At 34.2% G+C, this 12,313-nt stretch overlaps 1 protein-coding gene across 1 annotated transcript; it reads left to right on the top strand.

The window, feature by feature from the left end:
* The first annotated feature begins 4,342 nt into the window (after positions 1-4,342).
* Positions 4,343-6,220, top strand: LOC103413830 (aldehyde oxidase GLOX1-like). The gene has a single exon (XM_008352272.4). It carries the CDS (start codon positions 4,398-4,400, stop codon positions 6,009-6,011), a length of 1,614 nt encoding a protein of 537 aa, XP_008350494.1. The 5' UTR covers positions 4,343-4,397; the 3' UTR covers positions 6,012-6,220.
* Positions 6,221-12,313: the final 6,093 nt, after the last annotated feature.

Below are 12,313 nucleotides of genomic sequence, written 5' to 3'. Positions count from 1 at the left end.
TTTCTGCTTGTGTTGTTTTCGTTTGCTTCTTTTGGGTACCATTTATTTAAGTCGAAATTTTGGACCTCTTTATCACTTTAGGTGGCTGCTCCCATCGTTCAATTTATTCTGAACAGATTTAGCGTCCGACGAGTCGTCCATTCGAACTTGATGGCCTCATACTGTCTGAGCTTGTGTAATCTGAACCGTGTGGTGTCTCCTTTTTAGGATACGAAAACAATGTGGTTCGAGGTCCCTAACGAGTGAGTCTTCCACAAGGCACCCGAAAATTTAAAACCAACTTCATTTCCTTCCGCTCGAAGCATGACCTGCATCCCAAGAGCCATTCATTAAGCAGCCTGGCTGGTTTAGTTGCTTATTAGTGACATCCTACACGAACACATGATTTGCCTAAAAAAACTCGTCCCACTCAGTTTTGGCAAGAAAATTGCGCATTGGAGTGATGTTAAATTGTGCTGATTAAGTTATACCTAATTAGATGACATGTTTTGAAGAAGATAGTAAATAAGGTTAAATTGGAGAAGATATAATGTAGATAACGGATTAAACTCCTACGAGATATAAAACTGAGACGTTTGCGTTTGTCGTGTCGATGTTAATATTAGAAAGTGTCATGTTACATGTTTAATTAAATAGCATCATTACTTGATTTTACAATAGAATTATAAAAGTTTGACTCATATTCTTTTTCCTTCGTCTCTAAGCATCTTTTGTGCAAACAAGAAAAGAAAAAAAGCTTCTTCACAATATATATATAAAAGGCGTTTTAGAAACAGCCACTTTGAGAAACTTATGAAAAAAGTCATTTTGGAAGCAGCAAAGGATAAAGACGTTTAGAATCTGTTTCTCTTATCTTTTAATCAATAGAGTGCCGACCTTCCTAACTATGGTTCTTCTAATTAGTTATAACTCATTCTTCATTTTGCTACTTTATTGATTAAAATCATATTCCTTTTCAATTTTTGATCAAGATCCTTTGGTATTAATAACATCATTAATTATTTTAATAATAAAATATTTTTTTATTTCTAAATATATTAATTTAATGTTAAAAATGTTACAATTAGTATATTTATATTTATGACTAAATTTTTTATCATATATTTTTAGTTTTAGTTTGTACCCATTTTTAATTTGTAATTTTTTTTTAATTTGTACCAATTTTCTTTTCAATTTTAATTTGTACCCATATATTAATTTCTTTTTGTGCCCATATTTTTTAAAGTTTATTTGTATTTGTACCCATATATTTTTTTTATTTGTACTTTTTATTTTGCTAAATGTACCCATGCTAATTATATGTACCCATTCATGTAAAACTTTTTAATCTTAAAATGTACTCATTCTTAAATATATCAATTTGTTATATGTAAAATGTACCCTTTTTTTATATAAAATATATTCAATTTCTTTTCTAATCCATTTTTACACTTATATGGGTACATTCTTTTTTCTTTGATTTTCAAATGTATCCATGTCAAGTTTAACCGAAGAAATTCACTAATGTTATTAAGCCTAATATCTTTTTTTTTTTTTTTTTTTTTTTTGTGATTTTGAAGAATGTACCCATGTTTTGATACAATAATTTTTTTGGTTAATTTTGATGAATGTACCCATGTTTACACACACACACACACACAATAGTATATTTATATTTTAATATTTTTAATCCCACAAATTATGGTTTTTTATTTAAAATCTCATTTATATAAACAACTAAAATTTCTAATTTTTAATTTAAAAAATATAGTAACGTACATAGAAATAAATTATCACATTAATTTCAAGAACCTCGATTAAAAATTAAAAATCAACAAGGTTTCAATCAAAGAATATTCATGGTTATGATCCGCATCCAAAGTCTCACCAATTTTCAAAACGAAAGCAAAGTGGAAGCAACCAAAAGAGGAAAATTAAACAATATGAATTAATGTTGACTTTTACTTTTGTGCAACAACAACATCCAAGTTTTATCCCACTAAATAGAGTTGGTCGTATAAATTCTACAGTGTCACTACGCTCGATTTTGCGCCAAGTCATCCGTTAGGTTGAATTTTATTTATACAATCATGAAAATTTATTTTATAACATTCAAACAATATGTACATTATAAGTTGAGATGTGAGAGTATTGAAGGTCTATGGTTGTCATGGTTACCATGCAATGTTGAGAAATATATAAGTTTAATGATCATGCATGTCACAAACGTTTTAGGGTTTTTCCTGGTCCTCTATCTATCTTTCACCAGAAAAATATTTCTAATTGCATTATATATTTTTGGTCCCTCCAACAGCAATGGTTTGGTTTTGGTCTCCTGCTGGTAAAGCAAAATGCATGGGTGGTTATGGCATCTGGTGCTTATAGGTTCATGAATATATATGAAAGATTTGACTCGCATATTTTGGTGCTTATAGGTTCATGAATTATATATTTTTGGTCCCTCCAACAGAAAAATATTTCTAATTGCATTAAACATTCCTTTTGCAGGTTCATGAATTAAGAGCTTAATTTAATTTGAATGGATAATCCGCCGTTTAATCAAATTGATTGGTTGATGCACACATTTCATTAATTATATGTTAGGGCTCATTTCAGACTGTTTAGATAAAAACTAATTAAGCGCTTAACTTAATATTCATGAGCGATTTAAAAGTGTTTTTACGAGAAAAAACCGTTAAAGTTTTTATTAGAATTCAAGTGTTTTAACATTTCATTAGCACTTTTAAGTTTTTCTGTAAGTATCATAATCATTGGAAGTTTTCAGAAACCGGTTTTAATTAGCTCTTCTCTGTAAGCAACACCTAAACAGATTTTTAGCCCTTTCGAAAACTACAAACACAAAGAAGAAGATATGATTGGCAAACAACAAAACAAGGTAAATGTTGACCAAAAGGACGAGTAAATGTGAGGAAGCTTTAACTAATTAAGGAATGTCAACGATATATATAAAATACACATACGAATACGCATGGTGTATATGTAGAATAACAAGACGTGCTGTATTTTTCTATTTTCCACTGCCCGAACATTTGATAACAAATATAGAAAAATACATTATAAATTTAGTTGAAGAATGCATCTGTCTAAACCAAACCGTATCAAAGACATTCTGTTTGAGTCCCATCAACCGTATACGTAATTATCCAAGTACACGAAAGAATATCTCATTTAGTAACAAATATAGAAAAGAGATCATGACCTGACTTGTTCACATGTTTCTAACTGAATTAATCTATTCTAACACAAAATTTGAAAACCATGCAATCATACATATCGAACAGATCAATGGTTATAATGTTAACAAGTAATACTCTCATAATCTATCTTCAGTTCGTTTGATTCGAATCACGTCATCATGTTGGGAGAAATAATTCAGACTGAGAATCCCGCATCAATAATTTGAGAAACCAAATTACAACTTATAATACATGGTACAATACCTAATTACATCGAAACATCTAGGATAAAACCTCGAAGTTTTCAAGCATGGTTGGGGAGCTAGGTTTGACCAAAATAGGTCGTTAGATTAATGGAATGTAACATATACATGTCAACCATGTCCTGTTAACTACCTCAACCATAGATGAATTGGAACCTTGCAATATAATTATGTTGCAAGATTTTACAATTAATATAGACCAAATGTCAAGAAACTTAAAAGAAATGCAATGGATATAACCAAATAATTTATATCTACTATAATTTTATACGCGTTGATTTCGTTCCTTTATGTAGTAAAATTGGGCAGGGATTATGACCAATCTATACAATCGGAAAGTTATAATTTAAGTATCAGATTTGTTATTATCATGAGAGTCAAATTTAAGGTATCTTACTTATTCATAAGGAAAATGTTATTAACACTCTAAAAATCTCATTCTACACTCCTCATAAGTGTATTTTTCTTTCTAATTATGAAAAGTTTGGAGTGCCAAATGAGATTTTTGAAGTGCTAATAACAATTCTCATTCATAAATAAGATATATTGTATTAAATTATAATGCTAATGACACAGGCCAAATTTAAGACGTCTTACTTACCCATCATCAAGAAGAATACCACTCAATATAGTGCTAATTAATGAAATATATACTTGTTGATTAGAGGAGCACTCCCATATTTATTAGTTAGTTCCATGCACGATCAAGAGGCCGCGTCCAATTCACTAACAATTTTCATGAAAATAATCTAATGTCGTTCAGGTATTTATATTAAATATAAATATGTATATTCATTTAGTTATTTAATTAGGACGAAATTAACATGTGGGTAGCTCGAAACCCTAGTATTTAAGGAGGGCCAGGTCGACACTTGAGACAGACAGAACCACAGAGCTAGCTAATTAAGCACAGCTAAAGCACAAATTAAGCAAGCAAAATCCAAAAAGGAAAGAAAGAATGAAGCCAATTGCTAGTCTCTTTCTTTCATTACTGTTGTTAATAATATTTCATGGGTTCTCTCGGACGACCCACGCTGCCGGTGGCAATTGGCAACTGTTGGCAACTATTGGCGTTTCCGCCATGCACATGCAACTCTTCAAAAATGACCGCATTGTCCTGTTCGACCGCACCGACTTCGGCAAATCCAACTTGTCCTTGCCCAACGGTAATTGCGTCAACAACGACTGCACCGCCCACTCTGCCGAGTTCGTCGTCCAGACCAAAGCCTTCCGCCCCCTCACGGTTTTATCTGACGTCTGGTGCTCCTCCGGCTCCATGGCCCCCAACGGAAACTTAATCCAAAGTGGAGGCTTCAATAGCGGAGAACGCCGCGTTAGAGTTTTCCAGCCCTGCACGGGTTGTGATTGGACGGAGATTGTAGACGGATTGGCCGTTCGCCGGTGGTACGCCACCAATCACGCTCTGCCCGATGGACGCCAGATTATCATTGGCGGCACGAAGCAGTTCAACTACGAGTTTTATCCCAAGACCGAGTCTACAAGCAATGCCTACAGCTTGCCGTTCCTTTCGCAGACCAATGACCCCGGCGAAGAAAACAATCTCTACCCTTTTGTTTTTCTCAACCCTGATGGCAACTTATTTATTTTCGCCAACAATCGAGCTATTTTGTTGGATTACATGAAGAACGTCGTGGTTAAAACCTACCCACAAATACCGGGTGGTGACCCGAGGTGTTACCCTAGCTCGGGTTCAGCCGTGTTGCTCCCGTTAAAAAACTTGACGGCTCCATCTGTTGAGGCTGAGGTTTTGGTTTGCGGTGGAGCTCCAAAAGGGTCTTTTGCCCAGGCAAATAAGGATATTTTTGTGGAAGCTCTAAACACATGCGCTCGGATCAAAATAACGGACCCTAATCCACAGTGGATTGTTGAAACCATGCCCCAAGCCAGAGTCATGGGTGACATGATATTGCTTCCAGACAGCACTGTTTTACTCATCAATGGTGCATCGTCTGGGGTAGCGGGATGGGAAATCGGGCGTAATCCAGTTCTCAATCCAGTTGTGTACCGACCTGATAATGCAGTCGGGTCACGGTTCGAACAGCAAAACCCCACCACCATACCGCGAATGTATCATTCCTCAGCTTTATTAGTACGCGATGGTAGAGTGGTCGTTGGAGGTAGTAACCCCCATGATAAATACCAGTTTGGTAGTAACGTGCTTTTCCCAACAGAATTCAGATTGGAGGCATTTAGCCCTGAGTATCTCGACGCTAAGTACGCAGATTTGCGTCCTACAATCCTCACACCCCTAAACCAAGCCAAAATTCATTACGGAATAAAATTGACCATTCAGTTCTCGCTTACGGGCACGCTAGCAATGAATTCAGTGTCCGTGACAATGGTGGCACCGCCTTTTAGCACACATTCATTCTCCATGAATCAAAGGTTGCTGGTTCTTGGTGCAGAGAACGTACAACAGGTAGGGCCAACAACGTATCAAGCTCAAGTGACAACGCCGCCTTCAGGAAATCTTGCGCCTTCCGGATATTACATTTTGTATGTGGTTCATCAACAAATTCCAAGCGAGGGCATCTTTGTTCAAATTTACTGAGAAACGTGGAGGTACACTTTACAGTGTGTAGAGTTGCTTCCTCCGATTCGGTTTTATTTCATTTCATTTCCAAAAAGAGAAACATGATTGATTATCAGTTTGAAAAAAAAAATCTTCATGTACCCAGAGATCAAGCTAGCCAAGAGGCTAACTTGTCACATGTAATTTCGATCACAATTTGCAAGTTGTACTTTCGATTTTCTTTCGTATGTTGTCTTCTTTTCTTTTTTTCTTCCGGAATTGTAAAGTTTTTTATGTGAACTGATGAATAAAATTGAACTTTTGACACTAAAGTATACGTGGCATCACTTGGAAAAATTAATAAAGTCTTCAAATCTTCATTCTTACACAGCTGCACAATTCTAACGAAAATTCAATCAACTTTCGCAGGTTTGTCTTGCAAAACTGGAATGTATTTGGCTTTGTATGAAATTGAAATTTGAGCACAATATCCTCAGGCTCTTAGCATTCTCCTCCAATCGGCCTTGTGTCAAAACTTGTCCGATAAGTCAATTTATCATCTAAAACCTCCTAAGTGAGCATATTAGCTGCAATTGAAAAAAAATAATAATAAGGCTTTTTTTAAACTAACTCCTTAACAAAACTCTCGTAATTGTCATCAAGAAATAATGCACGTATCAGGCACTAGTGCATAATCATTTATTACTTGCACACTTTTTGGTATTTGCAAGTTGTACTTTCAATTTTCTTTTGTATTTTTTTTCTTTTGTATAGTTTGTATCATTACATGTAACTTAGATAAGAGTTTGTAAGTTTGTAGCACTAGATGTTTTACAACTCCCGCCTTTGGACAATATTAATTAGAGGCATTTATCGGATGTTGAAATTGAACTAACAGGTTTCCATTTTGTCGCTATATGATATTTAAGATAGAATGTGTTTATAAACAATGATTTATCGTATGTGCGACATGAGTCAGTTACCTAGAATTTATCGTGCGACATGAATAATGTGCAAAATCATTTCTTTTTGGTACAAAACTACGTAGATTTCGGAACTCCTATAACAAACAAGCAATGCTTTGAATGTGAGAATGTGAGGACAATGTCTCGTAACAGTGGAGGACTAAATCATGCAACGGCTTATAAGAGGTTGATATATTTCTCATATTACCAATTCGTTTTATAGTATAACCTCAACTTTCTTCATGATTTCAGATGCTTAGAACATAATATCCTACGTGTAAAATCCAACGATCACACGTGTTGCTCGTTTTCTTTGAACCTCAAGTTTCTTTTGAACTTAAAAGAGAGAAAGTAAAAGTTTTTTTTTTTGTACAGTCACAAATTGTTTATGTGTCGTTGCCAAATATTTGAATTAACAGTCTTGAAACGCCTTTTGGAAACACCCACTCGGAGAAACTCCATATGAACAAGTCATGCATATTGGATGCAAAATTCAAACACGATTGGAATCTGCCAATTGTCTCCAGTAATTAATTAATGTTAATTACTTCATCAAGTTGAACCTTGTTGCTTGTGGCTTGTGGAAATAGAGTGCCTACCTAACTACTTTTCTAGTTAATCTCTAATCCTTCTAATCCTTCTTCTTAATTAATGACCTATATTCTTCTGACCAAAAGCAAAGTGAATCAAACAAAAGGTGAAGAGAAAATAATCTTATTGACTTAATTTCAATAATAGAAACTAATAATTTATTATTATAAACTTCAATGTCGTGTAGAATACAATGGGGTGTGCTATCCACACACCCCAAATTACTTCTCACACACCCCCTATTAATTTATGTCCGTTGATCTTCTTTAATTGATCTAATCCGACGGCCGAAAATTAAAAGAGTGTGTGAGAAGTAAAATGGGGTGTGTGGATATCACACCCCAATACAATAATATATTCTTACTGTGAAAACGATGAAACTAGCTGATCAGCTGAGAAGACTGGATATGTCTATGGTCCTGGTTATCAAAGTGGAAAAAAAATCAAGTCTAAATTATATGTTGGAAACGTTTTGTTTATTAATTAGTATATCAATATCTTTAATTTAATTTTCGGTTTGAGGGGTTGGACTAAACTCAACAAACCAAAACTCTAAACAGTAATTAACATTCCTGGATAATTAAGCTTTATTCTCTGCTCTATCAAAAGCATATTCTCAACAGCATGAAAACAAAACTTTATTCTCCTCTCTCAGTAAATATAAATTCGCATTGCCAATTCTTGTCAAGAAAGTCTTTGCAGGTATTGATTAGGCTAAACAAAGAGTGAGAAGACCAACAATATATTGATTGGTACATAGCTAGATAATTAAGCTATGTCATTTTAAAAGCGTTTAATTTTCTAAGTCCTTCCTCAAATACTATTGCTTCCATTATATTTTTGTCTCTCCAACAGCAATGGTTTTGTCTCCTTGCATCAAAGGTCTGACTAGTAGTCTAGTACAGTTTGGTGGTTCTGTCTACTTGCAAGCACGCATGGCTGCTAATCATTCTTCAGATTCATGAATTAAGAGCTTAATTTAAATTCCAGATATAATAAGTGAGGAAACTTTCACGATGTTCTCGAACTAATTAAGAATATTCTTCGACCAAAACAGAAAATAAAGGTACTAAGAATTTTCACACACAGAATGTTACAAAGCTACAGCACACACACACACACACACGATACATACGAATACGCATGGTGGATATATATTGAATAATACTGAGTCTCAGTCTGAGACGTGCCGACCATTTGAGATGATAATGTTAAAACTAGCCTGGTCGATTTTCAATTATTGTGAGAATAAGATCGGAATGAAGTACATTATAAACTTATTGGAAGAATGTATGTGCGTGACCAACCGTATCAAAGACATTCTGATTGATCTTCCTCAACCGTATATATGCATATAAAATCATCAAAATAAACTAAGGAATATCTAATCTAATAACAGTAAAGGATTAATGGATAATGATTTGACTTTGTCATGTTTTTCTAATTAATTAATATAATATGTATATATTTCATTTACTGTCATATTCGTTTCTCTATAAAAATGTTGGAAAATGGATCTGAGAATTTGTCAAAAAATACCCAATACTAGATAATTATGATATGTAGCTTAAAAAAGTTTATATTGAGTATTATTTCATTATGAATTGAAGCTTAAAAAAAGTTTATGTTTGAGTGCAAGAAATAGTTATGCACACAAATCTGTACAAAATTGAGAAGAAGAAAACTAGATAATCGCTTTCTTTCTTTAATCATATAATTTGTTCAGAATCATAACCTGATGCTAAATATAAAATATAATATCGATGATCCATACATTCAAGGCATGCGATTGATCAAGTAAATTAGTCTGTACTCAATATTATTATTTTTAAATGTTAATAAGTTAAATTATTAAATATTAGAAGAAAATAATCTGTAGAGATCAAAACCGCACCGCTACTTAATCTTATTGTTACAAGACTCAAGTTACAGCTGCATGACTTCAAAATAAAATAAATTTACAGTACAGGACATAGGGCTCGTACTTCGGTATTTGGCTTTAGGAACAGGCGCTGCCGGCCCCAAGCTATACAAAAAAAAAACCTTAGATCGGCATTGTCGGCAGCAATTATATGCCATGCATTATTGCTAGGATGTTAAGGTATATATTTACAACATGTGCAGTCCATAGGAAGAGAGAGATCGGCCCATCGATATATTATTATTAGGACACAGTACATGTATATTAAAGCCAAAAGCCTCTTTATTTAGATAGGATTCGATTATGGCTGGCCGTTTATGCCCAAAGCCTCTTTCTTTGCACGTCTATATATTCAAAGCTTTTGCTTGGATGTTAAGGTATTTGTTAAATTGAAATATTAGTGAATACAGGAATGGCCTTTTCTGTCAGAAATAACTTAGATGATATGGGTATATGTTAGAAATTCAATATGTATTAGAAAATTTTACATGCAATTGAAATTGTATCGATACTTGATTCCATTCCTATATTATAGAATTTCTTATTGTACAAGAGAACTCGTTGTATATATTTACAATGTATCAATGAAGTTCACAAGTTGCTGTGATATTCTTTTTCTATATGGTATGAGAGTGAGTTTTGTTTGGAATTGAATACTGAGTTTGTATTCTTTTTGGACCCTATTACTTGGTTTGTTCCAAGTGCATAGTATCACGTGCTTATCTTTCCTTCCTTGATGCGGAAGTTCTCTTTACGTGTGTCCTAGTAAAAATAGGGGGTGTTTGTTACACCTCCTTAGGAGAGACTGGCTTGGACTAACTTAAATAAGACTATAATCCTATGTTTGGTAAGGCTCTGGACTAGAATAAGTGGGACTCGCCTCGACTACGAGGCACTCCGCTCTTCGCTAAACCTCATTAGCTAGTCCCCTGCTTTCACTTGGTATTAAGCAGGACTACGGAAACGAGGCGAACATCCAGTTCCAGTTCACGGGCTTCGCTTCTTTTTCTGCATCGTTGTCATCATGGCCAGGCCGTCGGTGGTGCTTGGAATCGGGAAGTTGGCTTTTTGAAAATTGGAGGAGTTCTCGGGAGGGTTGGGTCTTTGGAATTGAGAGGGCTGAGATTTTTTTTATTTGATTTGGGGATTTTGAAAATCGAAGGGCAAGACCTCCAAACCACAAACTCACCCCATCTTCCAGATATGCTCACGAATTTCAAGTGCAAAGGAGAGGGATGGAAGATTTGGATGTTGATTGTGAAAAGCTTCTAGTATGCAAACCAGATCTTGATTGTATAAAGGCTCTGCATTTTGACAGCGAGGTAATTTGGATTCCAATACCCCAATACAAATTCTCTTAATCGATGAAGAAAATTAAGAGACTGATGTAGGATTTAACAGAGAGAAAATGATGGGGAAGAGATAAACGATGAAGGATATAGGAAGGAAGGGAAAGAAAATGTTCTTGGTTCCATTCATCTCCAGACTTCACCCCTTTTATTATTAATTTTTGTTTAATTTTTAAGTGAATTAAAAATGGCCAAAAACTTAGTCCAACTTAGTCCGATACTGCACCAAACGTCTTACTAAGTTAGTCCAGCTTAGTCTAGTCTAAGCCAGTCCAGCTTAGTTCCTGAAGCTAGTCCAGTCCGAGATAGTCCGGTGCAACAAACGCACCCATATAGTTCTACGTGAGGATGCGTATTGAAAATTCCGCATCGGAGATTTGACAAAACAAATTACGATTTACATACAAATGATTTCATTTCTAATTACACTGGTCTTTTAAGATAAAACTTTACACCTCTTAAAGCTTCATGTGATTAAGTTGGAAACAATTAACATCGGTGCTAGACCGTTTTTCTTAAATTTTATCAATATGTCTTAGCATCCTGTATCGATAATATAACTCTTTGGTATCATAATTATAAGATTGACCTAACTAAAAATAAGAATAAGAATTATGAGAATATATAAGACGACAAAGCTTTGATCGCAGGGAGGTTTGACCTAGCTTTATATTTAGTTACTGGAATATAATATATATTGCTGTCACCTTGTCAACTCCCTCAGCCATACATGTACTGGACAACCTTTGCATTATTATTAGGTTGCAAGATTTTACAATTAATACAGACCAAATGTCCAGAAAATAAAGAGAAGTGCAATGGATATCTACCAAATGGAATATTAGAGCCATGCATGACCAAGAGGGCTCACCAAATTAGTATCAATTTTAATGATAAGAATCTAATTAATATTATCGTTCTGATCTTAGTAGTAACCTAACAAGAGCAGCTTCTGCAATGCACATTGAAATTTGCTTGCCAAAAATGAACGTATATAAACAAAAATTTCTAAATCATGCACAAATAATAACATCATCCAACTGGAAATTAAGTTCAAAATTAAGAAGCTAATAATTAAAATTCGAAACATATAGTTCACTCTTCAAGACTATATTTAGATTTTTAACCCAAACAAGTAATCGTAAGTTCATATTTTGTCTCTAATTATAAATGTATGCATTAAACTGCTTTTTTTTTCATGTTTACATCGCATACGAACTAGAAATTAAAAAGACGAAACAAAGTTCATCAACCCAACGAAAGAATTAGATAAGATTAATTATAACTATCATATGAACAAGAAATTGATCAACCAACGAAAGAATAAACATTTAACAAATATAATTATAAAAATAAAAAGAAGAAGACCTAGTTAGCATTCCCATTGTGAATTGCTCTTCAACAGCAGTCCTTTTCACTTACCGGACAACTTGTCCCACAGGTATATAATATACGAATGGGTAGCTCAAACCCTAGTATTTAAGGAGCTCAAGGTAATGAGTTGAGACAGACCCA

This window comes from Malus domestica, chromosome 15, assembly GCF_042453785.1.
Source record: "Malus domestica chromosome 15, GDT2T_hap1".
In the NCBI taxonomy this organism is placed as follows: Eukaryota; Viridiplantae; Streptophyta; class Magnoliopsida; order Rosales; family Rosaceae; genus Malus; species Malus domestica.
Note: the sequence above shows the minus strand (reverse complement) of the source record. Positions and strands in the feature narration are given on the sequence as shown.